The sequence below is a fragment of the Triturus cristatus genome, chromosome 1_1, assembly GCF_964204655.1.
Source record: "Triturus cristatus chromosome 1_1, aTriCri1.1, whole genome shotgun sequence".
Taxonomy (NCBI): domain Eukaryota; kingdom Metazoa; phylum Chordata; class Amphibia; order Caudata; family Salamandridae; genus Triturus; species Triturus cristatus.
Window position 1 is genome coordinate 54098707 of NC_140579.1, and position 19611 is coordinate 54118317.

The 19611-nt window shown below is 45.3% G+C and overlaps 1 protein-coding gene across 1 annotated transcript in view; it reads left to right on the plus strand.

The window, feature by feature from the left end:
* Positions 1-272: 272 nt before the first annotated feature.
* The window catches only part of LOC146869367 (phosphoenolpyruvate carboxykinase [GTP], mitochondrial-like), a 92005-nt gene continuing 72666 nt past the window's right edge, over positions 273-19611 (plus strand). Inside the window, exon 1 of the mRNA XM_085653069.1 lies at positions 273-622. Coding sequence (XP_085509195.1) covers positions 597-622 — 26 coding nt within the window. The 5' untranslated portion in view covers positions 273-596. The remainder of the gene's footprint in view (positions 623-19611) is intronic.

Sequence of the window (19611 nt, forward strand, 5' to 3'; positions counted from 1 at the left end):
TTTTGTGCGACCCTCCAAAATATTAATCGTCTCTAATATACTGGGAAGGAAAACGATGTGCAGTCAAAATAAATAGAGCAAACACATACAAATCGCAAATACTGCAAACATGGCCTTGTAATACTCTGCGTTGGAACCTTGTGTTTTGCGTGTGTGTTTTGTGAGTATATCATGCCCTCTCCGGCCATTGTTCGGAGGATTCTCCCATCAAGTGTCTGCAGGCCGCATGCCCGCCTTCTCCTCCTTACATCCTCCTATTACCCCTCCTCCTCTTTCTCCTCCTCCGTCCACGCCCTCGGTTTCATAGTCCGGCCCCTACCGGTAAATACTGGACTCTGCTTCCCTCTCGCCTGGTTCCAAAGGTCCCAAGTCACCTGGGCTTCACAAATAGTCCTGTCCCCTCTCCGGGTCCCCTGACTGTCCTTCTTGAGTCTCCTGTCCCGTGAGTCCTGCTCCCCTCAGCTGTCGTTCTTTCCCAAGTCTCCAACTTCTCTGCAGTGTGCTGCCTCCTGTCTCCCCCTCACCGCTCTCTCCGGCTGCAGGGTGCAGACCGGTCTGCAGAGGGCGCAAAGGGACGGTGATCGGGGGCTCGCAACATGCCCTCCTACGGACGGATTTTGGGGTGAGTAGCGCCATCATTTCCTTTACCCTTGTACAGGAGAGTCTCGCGGAGCTCTCAAGTTTCCCTGACGCAGCTTCGAGTTTCTTTTCCTCCCAGAACGGTATTTTTCCTTTGCATTTTGGGACTTGTAATCCTAATAGGGCCACATGAGAGGTCTGTGTCATCAGAAGCCAAGAAGGGTCCTGTGCGTGGTGTGGGGAGGTATTAGGGTTCACCGTTCATGTGAGCAGTATAAGATACGAGGCACCCGGAGGTTAGTTCACGGACACTGAATACAGTAAACTGGCAAGATGTGCAAAAGTTCGACCAGCAGCGTCCATGCCACTCGCGATGCAAATACCCCTCGCTGCTTTACCTGTGCAAGCTTTTATATTCCGCTAATTCGATCCAGTTGGTTTCAGAGACGTGAACCAAGACTGCAACTACCAGAATACACTTGATTGTAACATAAATGCCCGGATGTGGAGCCTTGTGTCTGTGGTGAGATGGAGTCCTATCGCACACCTGACATGGGCGGTGTAAAGCAGCTAAGGACTGTCACGGGTCATGCTGGGAGATATGAGGGTGTGTAGTATGCGTTGAGGGCCCCTATCGGTGGTATACAATGGTATGCGGTTTCTATAGGTGGTATACGATGATAGTACCTGTGTTGTATTTGAAAGTATTGGGTTTCATAAGTCTAGTTTAAGGCAGCCACAATCAGCAGTATAGAAAGGTACAGGGGTCATCCTTGGTGGTATAGGCAGGAATAAGGGTTAGTTCTGTTGCTGCAGGTAGTTTATGAACAACCTATGTTAATTTGAGGAAAGTTATTGGTTATTTAGGAAAGTATTAGTTCCCCTGTACTCAGATTTAGCAGGTGTAAGGGTCTGTCTGGGCATAATAGAAAGACATGCAGGTGCCTATGGGTGGTTCTGAAAGGTGTGGGGGTATAACTGGACTGCACCGAAAGTTCTAAGGCTTCTATGGATGGGTGAGGGAGATATGACATACTGTTTAATGGTGTGAGCGCTCCTATAGGTGTATGGATGGGATATGGAGGTAGAAAGGTCCCTCAGGGCAGGACGACAGTACATACCATCATACGAGGAACCCTTTTGATGGTGAAGGTGAGTATGAAGTTCGTGTGAGTGGAAGGTGGAATAAGGTGTAAGGATTCTTAAGGGTGGTTTGGAAAGGTATGGCGGTCTCTATTGGTGTTGAGGCTGTATAGGAAAGTATAACCAAATGGTACTAGGGTCTCTGGGGTGGGCCCATTTACGTGTCTCCAGTATTTTATTCGAGAGAGTGAGGCTCGTTGTCTGCAGTATCAGTAGGTGAGTTAGCAAGATGGGTTTTGAAGGTGTAAGAATGTCTGTGGGGCACATGTGGGGGCTCCTTGGATGTGTGGAAGTACTTGTGTTTGGTGTCAGACCCCTAGATATATCTACTAGGCCATGTATTTGTATCAAAAGTGTAAGGATTCCTTGAGGTGTACCAGAGCATGCATGGATCCATTTGGATAAGTCAGGAGGTGTGTGGGGGTTGTTGCTGTCATGTCAGATGTGAGCGCGCCGGTGGTGATACCAGAGGGTGTGTGGCCCTTATGGTAGTACCCAAGGTGAAAAGATTCCTAAGGTTGAATTAAAAAAAGTTGAGGGTCACGGTGGAGATGTCTGAGGGAGCGCAGGGTCCTGGTGGTAATATCAGTAGTATGAGGGCTGCAAGAGTGCCTGCGATGTTGTCGGTGTCAGGTCCTTGGGTGTGATGGAGGTGGCATGAGAGTCCATGGGGTACGGGTGAAAAAGAAGGTGCAAACGATGATGCTAGATGTGTGGAATACTGGGGTCGATATGAGGTGTGAGAGGCCCCTCATTGTGATATCAGAGGACGTGATGGTTCACGTTGGTGTTTCTGTGGTTTGTGGCCTCTAGGGGTAAAGGAGGAAATGAGAAGGTCCATGTGGAGATGTGAGATGGAGTGCGAGCCCGTGGTGGTGATCTCAGAAGGTCTGATAGTCCACGGGTTTGATAACAGGCAGCATTGGGCTCTCTGGGTGATATTATAATGTGTTATGGTCCGCCTATTTCAGTCACATCTATAGATGCTAGGGCCTATAGAAGTGGCTTACATCTATAAGGACCCTTGGCGTCAGAAGGTGTTGGGATACAGGTGGTGTATCAGGTGTGATACCACTTTGTGGGTGGTGTCGGTCCTGTATTTGGGAATTATAATGTGTGAGGGGCCCCTCTGGTGCAGTGGGGATAGTTGTTGGTGCATAGGTTCAACAATGTGTGGGTTCTACTGGTGGTTTCAGAAGATGGAAGGGCCTAAGAAGAGACATAGGGCACAGGAGGTGTGATCATGAGATCACATGATAAGAAAAAAATGCCTGAGGAGGGATGCCAGTAATGAAAGATGAGAATACCCATCAAGCACTAGATGCGTGTCCTGGCGGACAGGGATAAAGCGCACTGTGACATTAGACACCCTACTCCTTTGGCCAATACTCGCTGTGACTGAACAAACACTCTGCATGCGTGCACCTTACTTGATTTCGAAGGCTGATGATGTCCCCTGAGCAAATGTTGCTCTGTTATAAATAGGGCTTACAGTTTTATGGTATTTATATTGTCAATACATTTCTGTCTGTATTTTTCCATGTTTATTTTTATCATTTTGTTTGTTTATCCATATTTATTTGGGGTAAGAAAACATATCTACGACTAGTGCATTTCTGCACTTATTCAATCAATAAAGGGCATTCTTACTTGAAAGGATGTTAGCGCTTTCAGAAGCCCTGGTTAATGCAGCTCTCCTATGCAGTGCAATGAATCATTCAGATTGTAGCACAAGTGTACGCATATCTACAGCTGTTTAAAGGTTCAAGACACAGACCCCTTTGTACCCTCCGCCTGTCGTTATGCACAGATGAGTCATTGTTGGCAACATTAAGAATCAGAACACAAAAACGGAATCTGGGGGTCTAGTAGCAAAACAGCACGAAAATGATGAGCAAGAAAGAGCCAAAGTGCACTAAACCAACGCTAACCATGAGCAGAGCATGGATAACCATCAATAGTGCTCAGCAAATCGAGCAAATAGTGAGAGAAAGATGACTCTCATGATCATTAATCTCATTTGGTAATCCAACTGTTGGCAGAGATATATCCCTTGATCATGGGGATTGTCTCGCAAGTTAGAAGCTCTATTGCTCGAACTGGCTGGTAAAAATTGGCCAGCAGCACACAAGGTGTGAAGGGTACAGAGATAGGAAAAGATCCTATGAAGTGCAGTGCAAAAAAGAAGATTGGTGAAAGCTAAAAAAGGTTATGTAGGAGGGATAATTCTCAATATTCCAAACAGTCTACACACCTTGATTAAAAGAGTGTAACAAGGTTATAGCAGTGTTGACGAATAACTGCTATGTTAAGGTCAACATGTTTCAGCCAGCAGGGTTGACCTGCCTCCGGCTTTCGTCAGGACCTATGTTGCACAAACACCAGCTACTGCAGAAAGACACATTGATAAGTGTGAAAATGTGACTAACATATATAATGTTGAGAAAGGAGAAAAATACAACCTTCAGTAATCTAAATCCTCTAGATCAAAGGGTGTAGTCATCACCTAAAAAATAAAACAATTAATGCACCGTGTGCAGCCATCCAAATCAAACAAAAACGTGCTGTAAATTAAGGCAAGAGTCATACTTTGCATTAATAATAAAGCAAGAAAGCATTGCTTACCCCACGTAATCTGGGATTGTACCTCACCTACCCGGGCACCATGCTCGTGTGTAAGGGGCCCCGCTCTATATCGAGGGTGAAAAAAATCACAACAAAAACAACATATTTATTGAGTTTTGCACTTATTTACTGTTTGTTATGATTTTGAGTATTTTATAATTTTTTTAGTATTTAAGATTATTATAAAAGAGATCAGTTAAAAGTACTATCAATTAATCTGAGTTCGAGAGAAGTTTTCTCCTATTCTGTAGTGTGATACTGGTTGAACATCCAGGATCGTGTTACATCAATTCTTATCTGTCAAGCAGAACTTCCCACCCTACGCCCACTCGGAATCGCCAGGTGTACTTCAATCAAAGTTTAAAAATTGGGTGTCGAAAAAGAGAAGACGGTCGTGCTCTGATAACAGTCACCAAACCCTGACTGTAAGGTGTATGTGGACTCGTGATGCCCGTAGTACAGAGCTCCACGTTTTAGCAAAACACGTTTCAGCACTACCCGAGAGCAACATGTATTTTAGACTTAAGTTCTACCCAAACTACAGCGCTTACCTGTCCGTCGTTGCCCCGAGGCTAAAACGAGCTGGAGGGGAGGCAGCGACGGACATGGCACGGGCGTTTAAAAAGGACTGTCCAACACAGCTGAATCTGATTGCTGCTTAAGGACCCGCCCCTACAGATGACACGCCGATGCATCGACGTCGCGTCTACCGAGAACTACAGACTAGCGTCATCCTTGATGGGAACTGTAGTTTAAGGTGTCGGCATTTGTGAAATGTTACTGGACTTTTGTATATATATGTATATGTGAGGCGCTACCTCCACAGCTGAACAGTATCTAGCAAGTAAATAACAAATAGTGGCTGTAACTATTTGTCAAACACGAGCAAAGCAAAAACTCACAATTCGCTCATTGCAACCGATCATTGGCTCTTAAGGACTACAAAGTGATGTCAGCAGACTTGGGAAATGTAGTTCGATCGATGTCTAGGTGTGCTGATAGGAAAGAATCGATGATGGCTCTCAGGGTCGCCTGTCTGTTATTGTATGTTAAGGACTGTGTGGAAAGTATAATTCCAATAGGTATTACCATGTATCGAATACAGCAAAATCTATGGTAACTAGAAGAAACGTTATTAGATGGATAGAATCAGATATCAGAATTGTAATGGACTGATGGGCTACCCATGAGCTGCTATAGATATTATAATAGTCCATTCTTGTTGTAAACCGGTCATTATACCAATAGCAAGGGACTAGGTTAATAATATTTCTCTGGAATAGTCTAGTAAATCAATTGTCGCGATACTCACATATACCATCACACAACTGGAAAGACTATTAAATCCCCAGACAGCACTTAGTTAAGACAAGAGAAGAAACCTTGGTGAAGATGTTTGTAGGTCTCCTAGGTCTAATTGTAAGCCCAATGTCTACAGATTAATCCAGGGTATGTCATCATTTAGACCATGGCTATCACTTTGAAGCTTATGTACCCATTTCTGTTCTTTAATGTACAAGTATCTGGAGATGTCGCTCGTATGTGGTGGTATGATGGGTTTCTCCAGTACTGTCCATTGAAAGTCTATATATATTATTAGGGGATTGGAACTTGGGCAGGTCTATAAATATTGTTTTCCCTTAGACCCACTGTTCACCAGATGTATTGATAACATTAAGAATCACACAAAGAAAGATGCACTTTCCAGTTTATACAACATTTAAATAAATACAGCCAGAGAACTAGATGGTTTTCTGTCTGTTTGACTTTAAAAATCTGTAAAAATAAATAAATATATCAAATCAGCAAACTTGAAGCCTTCGTTATAAACCTCGGCTGCAGACCTTAAAATGCTTACAGTGGCAATGGTGAATCTCTGACAGCAGGAGCGCTTCCAGGAGCATCTTTCAACTCTCGTTTGGAGGATCGCAGGGGTTAAGAAGGCAGTGGGACACCTCCCATTGGCTTCATTCGCCTCTGAGGTTTCTCTTTTGTGTTTTGTAGTTTCCATAAATAACAGCGCGTGCACGCTCATACACTCGCCAATCGTTCAGATAAGTGTGCACTGACCTGGAGAAACATATTCACGAGTTGAAGTTTTCTTAATAGCCTCCTCGGGGTAGTAAGCGCTATATAAAATACGGGTACAAATGCAATTTTGTTTACTTAGGGCTAATAGCCCTTAAATTATTATTTAATTGAAAGCAGGTATAACAGTCACTGCCTGCAGCGAAGATCTGTACGAAACCTGCAGGTCACTGTGAGGCACGGGAACCATGCAAAAAGGGCCTATTTTAGAGTGTATTATAACGAAATCCTTCGGCTTTATTTGGGGGGATGGTAACGCCGCGTGTTGCAAGGTACTGAAGCAACAAGACTGTAGTATCCTTAAATGAGACTCAACCCAAATAAAGATGAAATTGCTGAGTTCTTTATTTCAGCCCCCCGCATACAGGAAAAGCACCTCCAGCGCTGACAGTCTCCGTAGCAGAACTGTCTTAAGAAAGAATCTAAGAATACAATACATTCTACAATCTAGAATAGTGTGACTCATCTTAAAGCAACATACTACACAATCCCCCTTCTTAAAGGAAACAAAACAACCACAACAACAACAACAACAAAAATCTAAATAAAATCAACTACAATCAAAGATTTCTTAAGATTTTGGTTTTTCAACAATTCTACCACTAGATGTTTTTACGATGTTTTCATTACAAGATAACTATGGTGTAACAGAATCCTGAACATCATGTGTATTGTGTCACCCAGGGGAGAATTGACATCTGATGAAACCTCCGGCAAGGAAACACTTTTAGGAGAGACAATACAATCATGTGAATCCTCAAGATTAACATCAGAAGATATCTTGGAATAGTAGAACAATCAGAAGTTACACTTTCATCATTTGAGTTAGAATTATCAATATGTTGTGAGAAATCACATGTATCTAACCACCAAAAATTCTTGCATTTATGACATTCTTCTGTTTCAGAATTATATGAAACTGGTGCAAGACGACTACAATGCCAAACTTCACCATTTTGAAGTAAAGCAGTGTTGTTCATAACCTTGACTTCGAGTTTAGTTTCACTAAACTTGCTTTCGGTTTTTGAAACTCTCTTAGCATTTTTAACTCTAACCCATTGACCTCTATGCAAGTTAACCTGTTTGGTGCCATGTTTCAAATCATAATAGGTTTTGTTTTTCATCTGAGATTCTTTAATATTCTCTCTCACAATAGGTATGTCGCAAGAAACGATTCCACTTTTATTTAACCAACCAGGATTGATTTTTGAATGTGGAATTCTGCCTCTCATTAAAGAAAAGGGACTTTTACTAGTAGTACCATGGATAGTATTTCTATATGCCCAAAGGAGTTTTTTAAATTCTTCTTCTTCCCAAGATAGGTTACTTTTGTTAGCAAGTTGGATAACTCCTTTAATACTACGGTTGGCTCTCTCAACAATACCATTACCGCTTGGGTGATACAATGCCGTGAATCTCTGTTGAATCCCAGAAGCATTTAAATAGTTTTTCATTTCAAGGGATTTAAATTGTACTCCATTGTCAGATAGAATGAACTTAGGGAAACCTTCCCTCAAGAAAATATCATCTAAAAATGTTATTACCGTTTTAGTTTTGATGATATCTACAACACACATTTCTAACCATCTTGAAAAAGTATCAATGAGTACCAAAATGTATTTCTGTGAACTATCTTGCCAACAAATTGGTCCCATACAGTCAATGGCAACAACTTCCCAGGGAAAATTAGGGCAACCAGGAGAAGCTAAAGGTGGATTGGATGTTTTAAACGTTTTATCAGAAATCTCACACTTCACACATGATCTCACACGTCTTTCTACATCTAAATCAATCCTAGGCCACCAATATAATTCTTTCAGACGTAGTTTGGTGTGTGTAATTCCTGAATGTCCTTCATGACATAGATCAACTATTTTATTCCTTGAGTTTTTTGGTGGGACAATTTTATCACCACGTAAAACCAGTGTATCAGAAAGACTTAGTTCATTCCGAACTTCCCAAAAACCTCTCAATTCATCGTTGACAAATTTTTTATCAATTCCATTCCATCCATGCATAATTAATTGTTTGAGGACAAGTAATATTTGATCAGAGTTCTCTGCTTCGAGCCATTCTTCTTTGCTAAAACTACTTTGAGTCCTATTTGATGATATGTGAGCTACTGAAAAATCATTCCAAGAATTCATGTCGAGCTCAACCAATGGTAAAGACATACGACTTAGAAAATCTGCAGTAAAGTTTTTGACACCAGGCATATATTGAACTTCATACATGAAGTCCTGTAGTCTCATGGATAATCTAGCAATTCTGGCTGTGGCATTGGTCAAACCATCAGTGGTCAGTAATTTAGTCAATGGTTTATGGTCGCATCGTAAGATAAATTTCCTTCCCCAAAGAAATTTCCTAAAATGTTCTAGAGCCCATACACAAGCTAGGGTCTACAACAGAGTAACGTTCCTCAGTAGGAGTGAGAGAACGTGATGCGAAAGCAATAATGACTTCTTTGTTGTTCTCATCTAATTTTGTCAGTACGCTACCTAACCACCTGCTACTAGCATCAGTGGTGACAATGGTTTGTGCGCAAGGATCAAAACCTTGAAGACTAGGTGCTTGCGCAATGGCTGTTTTTATTTCCTCAAATGATTTTTGTAAAGAAGCACACCAAATAAACTGTGCCTTGTTTTTAAGTAGGGATCACATTACACAAGTTTTCTCTGAGAACTTGTCCACAAATTTTCAGTAAAATTCTGCAAGTCCTAAGAAAGATCTAAGATCCTCTTTCGATTTGGGTGGAGGAGCATCTTTAAAGGCACTTACCAGGCTGGTTTTGGGTCTAATACCTAAGGCACTGACTTCATGACCCAGATATGTCACGTTATTTTCTGCAAATTTACATTTTGAAAGTTCAGCTGTAACTTCTTTGTCTTGTAAGATGCCCATAACTTTCCTTTTGTTCATCATTAATTTTTTTGTTAGGACCCATTATAAGAATATCATCTTGGAAGAATATTATACCTTGCATATCGCCAAAAAATTCATGCATGAGCCTTTGAAATACCGCAGCTGCGGACGCTAACCCGAATGGCATGCAGCAAAACTGGTAACAACCAAAAGGAGTACAGAAAGGTGTGAGATGTTTACTCAAAGGATGTAAAGAAATTTGGTGATATGCACACGATAAATCAATCGTTGAGAACCATTTTGCACCTTTGGTTAATGAAAGCATTTCATTGATTCTCGGGAGAGGAAATTGATCAATGATTATATTTTCATTCAAATACCTTAAGTCTATGCACATGCGAATTTTCCCATTAGCGCGTCTGGCAATAACAATCGGGGAAATCCAATCAGCTGCTTCAATTGGTTCAATAACTTCTGCATCTAGTAATTTTTTTAAGTTCTGCTTTTACCTCATCTCGAACAATTAGTAGAATGTGACGTACTTTATGAATTTTGGAAATTGCATTGGGTCTGACTAAAATTTTATGTGTAAAACCCTCAAGATTCCCAATGCTGCCACTAAAAACTTTTGGAAATTCTTTTTTCTTTTTTTTTTGACCTTTGTAAACCAACTTTATTAGTTGTTCCCATAGAAATAAGAACAATTGATTAAATTAAACTGTATAGAGCAAAATAAAAATGTAAAAAGTCCAATTTGATCCTAGGGTCTGTTGACCTACTAAATCAAATACATAAGAAGGGTGACCAGATGCTGGAGGAATAAACCGAATACCAATTACTGAATCCAGTGTTAGGTTATAAACGTACATTTACAGGGGTGATTGCAAGCTGGTTTACCTTGGCTAGCTATCAAATTTTTAATTATTATTTTTTTTAAAATTATTATTATTAAATGGTGATGCAACCATAATACATACAATACACAGACAAATCAGCATATACAAAATGCACGACCAGAAGACACAGATATACAGAAAAGCAGGAAGGCACTGGGGCATGTCCACAGTTATTAGTAGTTTTCCCTGGATTTTGCAGTCACATGAACGGGGACATTCTGCGGGATACAGTCTGCACACCATTTAGTCCTCCCCCAAACACAATACATATCTTTGTGTAGTCTCTATTTTCACATTTTTCTTCAGATGTGTCATTTCAGTGGCCCTAAATATATATTATATGGCATATTGCCGTAATCAGTGCATTCCCATAGCTTACCACCCACCGTTACTGCCGTTCGAGGAGGCACCATCAGCTCCCCGGATTCCGCATCAATTCCCAGTCACAGGGGGGTGATTCTACTATCGCTGCTATCAGGTCCGTCAGGGGGGACCCACCAACTCGAGCCTGCAGATATTTCGGCTGCAAGAACCCAGCCTCTATTCCTCCACATCTATCACACCTGTCTGTGTCTTGCAGCCCAAAACGGCACATCCCAGCCGGGGTGCAGTACATACCCTGCAAAAGTGTATAATGAATGATACGCAACCGGGCACTTGCTGAGATTTCCGCAGTCTGTGAGCAGCAGTATCGCCATTGTTCATCGGTAATGTCCCTTTTCAGGCCCAGTGCGTCCGCGCCTTGTCATGAGGGATCCGCATTCCGCTCGTATCGTGCGATACATGCTGGACACCAGGTATCCAGGATTTACACTCTGTAGCATCTGGTGTAGTGGCTTCAGTATCTCTGGCTCCCGCGGAAAGCTCGGGAGAATGGCCCGCATGCCCTGCCGCAATCTTACGTACAGAAACATTTCCAGGGGGGTGTGTTGTACGTCCCCAAAGAACTGAGCGGACGTACAAAATTTACCACTACTAAACAGGTCTCCCCAGGTTCGTCTGCCCACTCGAGTGCATAATTGTCTGAAACCTGTCTCCTGCAACAGCGTCAGCCGGGGGTGATACGTCAGAGGCAAAGTTGGGAAATAAAGGGTCGAAACCCCCAGGGTCCTCATAACATACTGCCAGGCGTCAATAGTGCTTGTGATTGTAGTTGGTGCATTATTCCGAGGGCGAGGAGGCGCAAGTATCATTCCATCCAGGGGAATCGGGTCTGCCAGCCAGTAATAGGCGTAATGGGCTTGGGCGCAGGCATGATATAGCTCGAAGTCCGGGATGTCAAACCCTCCATTCAGTGCAGGCCTGGTAAGCAAATTCCACTGGACCCGCGGCCTTCTGCCCTCCAAAACAGTCGTATAAGCTCGGAACGCAGCGTTTTAAGGAAGAAACTCCCCGGGTAGTAAGGGAGATTAAGAAATAGGTATAAAAACTGCGGCAATATCACCATCTTAATCAATGAGGCTCGTCCTGCCATTGACAGGGGCCAGGCAATCCAGCGAGTGACGTTGTCGGTGAGCCGACTCATGGCAGTGCCATAGTTTAGTCGGATCATTTCCTCCCTATCTCCCGAGATCTGGATCCCCAGATATCTCAGGTCTGTGTCACACCATTCAAGCGGGTAGTCCAGTGGGAATTTGACCGCTGCCACCGTCAAGGGAAATACATGCGATTTTTTCCCAGTTAATATAAATGCCAGACAGTTTCCCGAAGATTATAAATTCTCGCAGCAGGGGGTTGAGGTTAGTCTGGGGGTCTCGAACATAAAGAGTCAGATCATCTGCGTACATTGATATCCATATTTGTCGCAGGGGGCATCGGAGCGCTCTATCATTATGGTGCTGTCGCAGTCTGCACGCCAGGGGTTCGATCGCAAGGGCGAACAGGAGGGGGGACAGTGGGCACCCTTGTCTAGTCCCTCTTGTAACGGGAAATGCATGTGAAACGCGTCCGTTAACGAGTACCCTAGCCGTGGGCTTTCGATATAGCAGCTGGACCCAGGACACAAATCCCGGGGGGAACCCCATGCGGAGCATAATGCCAAATAGGTAATCCCATTCGACGGAGTCAAACGCTTTAGTAGCGTCCAGGAACACCGCAGCCAATGGGAGCTCCGGTGATACATTCCGTAGGATCGAGCACAGCGTACGAAGATTATGAGAGGTTGCCCTCCCTGGAACGAATCCCGCCTGATCCGGCAGGACCAGTTTGCCTATGAGGAGGAGGACTCGATTCGCTATGAGCTTTGCCAATATCTTGGTGTCACAGTTAAGGAGCGATAGCGGTCTGTAGGAAGCGCAAAATTGTGGTTCCTTGCCAGGCTTTAATATTGACGTAATCAGGGCTTCACGCATGGAAGGGGGTAATGTTCCACCCTCAAGAGCCTCCTCAAAGAGTTCTTTCAATATAGGGGCCATAGTATCTACATACGTTTTATAAAATTCAGCAGGGAGTCCGTCGAGGCCCGGCGCCCTCCCAGATTTCTGCTGCATTATAGCCTCGCGGATCCCGTCTAACTCAAATGGGGCGCAGAGGAACTCTCTATGATGGTCCTCCAACCATCCCAATGCAACGTCTCCCAGGAACGTCTCGAATTCCAATGGGTCTCTGCGCTGTGTCGCATACAATTTGGCATAATGGTCAACGAATATATCCTGCACCGTCCCCGTGTCTCGGCATAGCTCCCCCCCTACGTCTGCTATTTCAAGAATATAATTGGAGAACCTAGGTTTCTGTATGGCTTCAGCTAGCGCCCTTCCCGGGCGTTCTCCCTCCCCATACCTCCAAGCCGTCCAGTATTTCCCCAAGAACCTAGATTCTCTCTCAGCCGCATCTGTATATTCCGTTAGCTTGTCCCTAAATTCTGCATGTGCCCGTCCCCTGGCTGGCGGATGACCTCCAGCGCCCTCAGCTCGGTTTCTAGCCTCTGGAGCCTCCCACGCATATCTCGGAGCACCCCACAGCTCTTTGAAATGCACACACCCCTGATCGTGACCTTAAATGCTTCCCATATAATCTCGACCGAAGTCACGGAACCCCTATTTCTCTGGAAGAAAAGCCCAATTTCCTCCTCCAGCTCGGCATGGAACACCGCATCCAGCAGTGCTGCGGGCTGCAGCCTCCACGCCCGCTGCGCTCCCCTCCCACCCAGCAGGTCAAGCACAAGGTGTACTGGTGAGTGATCAGAGTATGTGCGCGGCAGATGGCGGACTCCTCCAATGCATGGCCCCAGTCCCCTGGATGTTAGACAGTAATCTGTCCGAGGCCATGCTTGACACAAAGTGCGTGCCCTCCATGGATTGTGGGTGCATGTGGCGCCAAGTGTCTATTAGTCTGCCTTCTTCCATGATCTCTCGCATCGTGGCCTGTGTGCGATTGTAATGGTGTGGCAGCGCCCTTGATCTGTCCATGACAGGGTTGAAGGCTACATTAAAGTCTCCGCCCCAAATGACGTGTGTGGTGCCTAGCGCCAGTATTTTGCCCCAGAGGACAGTGAAGAAGTCTGGTGTGTCCACATTTGGCCCATAGCAGCTCACTAACGTGAATGTATCAGCTCCCAGTCTCCCCCACACTATCGCATATCTTCCCTGCGGATCCATTAGTTCTCCCTGCGGCACGAAGGGCGCATGGCGCTTTACTAAAATGGCAACACCTCTGGCATAGGAGGTGTAGGAGGAGAAGAGCCTGTAAGTCGCCCATCTTCCCGCGAATGTATTACTAGTGTGTGGAGCACGGCGTGTCTCCTGCAATAGTGCAATACTGATTTTATGTTGATCTAAATAGGAGAGTATTTGTCTCTTCTTTCTAGGGTCCCCCATTCCCCTTACATTCCAACCAGTATCCCTATACAATTGTCAGGCACCCTGCCTTCCGCTCGCTCCATTAATAGTTACAGGAACCTTCCGTATCCCAATGGGTGTGTCACTGTCTACTTCTGTACAGTTGCACATTCTGTCTGAAAACATCTGAACCAATTCTAAACCATTCTCCCTATCCATCCCCCAACCCTCCTCCCACTGAAGCATCCCAACCATGCCAGTACCTCTGTTCCCTCCCCCCCTTTCCCTTCGCAACTTAACCCCCAACAAAAACAAAGACACTTCAGCTAATTGCCGAAGAGATTCTTCAAAATGGAAAAACACCCTGAGGGATCTCCCAGATGGGGTTGTCACCAGGTGGCTCACAGGTATCACCTGCCTCCCCGGGGACTCGCAGGAACGTGCCGTACACCGTCAGGAAGGCATGGGTGTCCGGTGTGGTCCATGGAAAGTCGTCATTACCAGGACTAGTATACTGTATGATGTGAGGAAATATTTCAACAAGTGGTGCAGGTCCGTCGCCAATGTGAGGTGCACTATTCGCTTCCGCGTTGGTTGCCATCCCACGACAGATAACGCCCCTATCAATCAGTCAATGTCCAAGGTGGTAGTCGATTGGGACCCCGCAGTAAGGCGTTCCCCCTTTATTTCGGCACCTCAATTGCTTCAAGAAGTCCTCAGCTTGCTGTGGTGTAGTGAAGAATGATTGTTTGCCCTGGTGGGTGATGCGGAGCCAGGCCGGGTAGAGCAGAGCATAGTCTATTTGTGCTTGCCTAAGCTTTTGTTTCACGGGGAGGAATTTTCTCCTGTTCTCCTGCACCGTAGCAGTAAAGTCCGGGTATATAGTGAAAGTGACTCCGTCATACTGAAGCTGCTTCTTCTCCCGTGCCACCCTGAGGGCCACATCCCGATCTCTATAGTTGAGGAGATCCAGAGATCGGTGCGCGCTCTCCACCACGAATTGAGAGGATTCTGCCCCCACTGTCGCCATGAGTAGTTTCTCTACGTACAGCTCCATCCTACCTGTATTCGTAGTTTCAGGTATTCCTAAGAGGCGGAGATTGTTGCGGCGGCTCCTCGCTTCCATGTCCTCGCTCTTAGCTGCAATGACTTTCAAGAGTTTGTCCATTTGAGTCATTGTGTGTTGCATGCGTGCAGCAGTGTCCTCCGAGTCTGATATGCGCGTCTCCGCCTCCTTGAGCCAGTTTTCATGCCCATCTATTTTACGCACAATAGTGTCCATTCGTGTGGTCATGTCATCCATTTTGCCCACGATCGAAGCTATTCCCTGTCGTACTTCCATAAGGATAGTTTTCATGTCTACGTCAGGTTCCATCGCCAAGTCGGGGGTTTTCGTTGCCATGGGCTCGATGTCACCTTCCGAGCTTGCCTTGGGATTTTTTTCGACATGAACTGGAGCCGAGGCTGGCGAGGATTCGTCTTACCCATCTCTGCGGGTCACGGGTTGCCACTACTAGTACCCAGGAGAGCTCAGGCAGTGGCTCAAATCTTTCCGCCGAGCGACACGTAGATGTCCCTATCGGCCAGTGTTCGGAGCGCTGCAGCACTCGCTGTGTCTGGGGTGCCTTCCCTCTATAGATTGTCCCCAGGGGTTTTTCGTATCGTGGTCTGGTCGTGTAGTGCTCCGTCCTCCCCGTCGCAAGCGCAGTGCCACACGGCCTCGGCAGCGGTCACCCTTCACGTAAAGCCCCCGCCAGGATATCGCCATACACCGTGCCGCGTTGTAGGGTGTCGCGCAATGGAGCGCCTCATAGGCCTCACTCACCGTCCGTTCGAAGGGCGCTCTCCCAGCACCATGCGACAGAATGGAGACAAGGCCTCTTCAGGTATGTCGCAATGTGTCCGTTTTTGATTGCTCTGTTGTCTCCTCTCGACCTTCGCAGCTTCAATAGCAGCTCCACAAAGCCAGCTCGCACGGCCCGTCCACCCCCGACCTGCCAAGCACCTCTATTCCTCTAGGCCTCAGGACTTAGCCCCGTGTGGCGCCTCCAGGGTATTATGTGGGCGATGTCCTCATGCGTCTGCCCGGTTTGTTTTCTTTTTTTTTTCTTTTCACACCCTCCCAGTAAAAGGTCGCGCTCCCAGTCGCCGCTCCTCGCTGTGCCCACAACGTTTTAATAGCACCTGTGTCACAGCTCCCTGGCGCTACAATAGAGTCGTATACACCTCAGCGCCGCTATCTGTCAATTCTAGGAGCTTACTTTGTCTTGGGCAGCTCTCCGTTGTCAGGACCAGGGCTCTGCCGCCACTACCTCTCGGGCGCCTCCGCTCCGGTCTCAGGTCGCCACCGAGGGTCGCAGTGTGCGATCTTCCCAGTCTTCCGGTGCGCTACGCGCTTTCCGCAGTCCGCCCCCATGAGTTCCCTGGACGTGTCGCTCTTTCCTGCCGCTGCAGGCGTTGTCACTCTGGCATCACAGCGACCTGTCCGCCCCTCTATGGCCTTCTTGTGCCTTCGCAGCCATGAGTCCCAGACCATCGTGGCCTGCACACCTCGTGGGCGCACCGATCTCTCGTAGCTGTGTCCTGCCTAGCACGGTCTCCAGTTAGGCAGACGTCTACCTCCGGTCGGGGATGTTACCTCCTCGTATCGGCTCCTCACCCCACCACCAGCCGCAGAACTCGCCAGATGTGTAGACCGATCAGTTCCCCATCAGTGCCATGCATTTGCAACTCATGCCTGATCAGGAAGGAGGATTAATGGACGGATTATTCCACCGGACTGCGGGAACTTCACCCAAGGGCAGCCATTCCGCAAGTGCGCCACCTAGCGCCAACTTTTGGAAATTCTTCCAAAATCCATTTCTTTGTGTTCTCTGCTTCACACATGACTAACACTTGCTCAGGACTATTGGGCTTCAAAATAATATCAAGAGAACGTTGGTCTTTCTAACCTAAAACTGAAGGCCCATCTTGGGCTACATACAATTTACACAATGCCCTTCTACCCTTGAACTCGAATATTAAAGATCTAAAGCCAAGCATATCAATTTTTTGTCCAGTGAAGCTTTCTGGGTTCACATCAGTTGGTTGTAACTGTGGGCCTATAGTGTTAACGAATTTATTATCCCACACTGATTTAGCGATGATGGTGAACTGAGATCCAGAGTCCGCTGCAACCTGTAAAATTATGCCACCAAAAGAAATCATACATAAGGGCTTATTGCTATCATTGCTTGTAATATTGACCACAACATGCTTAGTTACACCACTGGAAACCTTCGAGTTCTCTAAAGAGTCTTCATCTTCATTGTTATCTGATAAATCAGAATTGCTGTTCGTAATACAAGTTACATGTGATTTTTTATAACGTTTCCTCCTACAAACTTTGGAAAAATTTCCAATAATTCCACATACTGAACATTTCGTAGATTTGGCAGGGAATCTTTCAAATCTTGCTGTATTAGAAGTACTCCCACATCTGTAACATACAAAGCCAGACTGATAAAGATTTTCTTCTTTTTTAGAGTTAGAGATTTGATGTGGTTTCCAATTATTGTTTTGATAAGATCTAGGTTGCTTGTAAGTAAGACCTTTGTCTTTCCTGGTGTCAGTAATTTTATTGACAGTCACTGTTTCACTTGAAGGAGAAACTGCTTTAGCACATCTTTCTGATAATTCTGCTTTTTTAACTAACGTAATTATATCTTTGAGACTAGCATCACCTTCAATCCAAAGTTTGTCCTGGATACTCTTATTTTTGGTGCACATAACTATTTGGTCTCTTAACATGTCGTCATGCAAAGAGCCAAATTTGCACTTTATGGCAAGACTTTTTAAAGCAAAGACATAATCCTCAATCGATTCGTTAGTCTCTTGTTTACGTTTATAAAACGTGCGTCTGGATACTGCTGCGCAAACAATAGGTGAATAATGGTCATCTAGGTCAGCTGTGGCACATTTGAAGACATCAACATCACCACTTCTTTCATTTTTCTGCATTTGGTTATAAACTCAGGTCCTAAACAATGCATTAAAATTCTTTTTTTTCTTTCAGGAGACATAACACTACCATTATCCTCAAGAGTAGCAATATAATTAATGAAATATTCTTGCCATTTAATAATAGGTTCTCCAGGATTGGTCAGAAATTCTTTTGGGTTACTTAGAGTAATGCTGACATTTGTATTTTGTGTATTATTGCTTGCTGTGGATGTTGTACTGGATTCACCATTTATATTCACTTACTTAGAAATGCTGTTGAAGTATTTAATATAATAGAAATATGTAAAACAAATCTTACTGTAGAATAGAGTGAAAAGGGTCGATTTTCAGTTTGTAACTCCTTAAAATGTTGAGAATTCCTTGTAACCGCTGTTACAATCGAAGTACTTCACTCGTACTGTATTTCTAACGAATACTCAAGATGGCCGCCAGGGTCACGTTGCGTGACCTCGAAGCTTACGCGAGCTGCCAAGAAGCACAAAATAGACGCCTCTTTCTAATCAACGCCGCGCCGAGGAATGGAAGCTGCTGTCATCTGCACGAGGTAAACCGCGCTCGCGCCAGGGAAGTAACCGTCACTAGATTAAATATCAACAGCGCTTGCGTTGGCAGAAATAAGTAGATTCTTGATGTAATACGCTGGGGATTGAAAGAAATCGCAACTAAACTCACTTAAATGTTGAGTTGTCCGTTGTTGTTCCCCTTCGCGAAATAGTGCTCTTGGTGAAATAATGATGGATAATTTGATTATTTATCCGGTTCAATATTTGGCAGGGGGCTGAGCATCCTTGTCGCCAAATTGATGTAGTATCCTTAAATGAGACTCAATCCAAATAAAGATGAAATTGCTGAGTTCTTTATTTCAGCCTCCCGCATACAGGAAAAGCACCTCCAGCGCTGACAGTCTCCGTAGCAGAACTGTCTTAAGAAAGAATCTAAGAATACAATACATTCTACAATCTAGAATAGTACGACTCCTCTTAAAGCAACATACTACAAAGACGTAATAATTATATATGTAGCTAAGCGCTCGTACGCCAATATTTTATCATGGCGCTTCCTGGAAGAGCCACAATAACCAGCACTACCCCTCACCCATACTTCGCACATTCTACCTGCAATGGAATGCCACCGTCTAGTGCCAGTCGGCCGGGACCCGGAAGTTTGTCACGTTCTGAACGGGAGTTTATTGACAGAGCGAAGGTCCCTGACCTGAACGTTATGTTCGAAGCGGATTGTCTGGAATCGGCCAGAGCCCCATACGTGCTTTGTGTGGCACCAGGCGCGCAACACCCATTGGACTCAAAGGGCTTCAGCACCGCCCCCATCGTGTGTGGCAGCCCGGGATGAGACAGGTTCCGGGGCACATACACAGCCGCACCGGAGCAGTTCACAGGCCTTTAAAATACCATTTGCATGTTAATGAGGCCCTGCTGTTGTTTCACCCCTTCTAAGAGCCCCTGCAGCTCCACTCCGCCTATTGCTTAAAGATTCAGCCCCCCTCCACCCCCCCGAAATTTTTCTTAGCACCCCACCCCGGAAATTTGGCTCTAGTTGCGCCTATGTGTGGCACACAGAGCATTTGGACTTTGTGTGATGACGTAGGCACGCCAGCACGGGCCAAGGCGTGCGTGGTACAG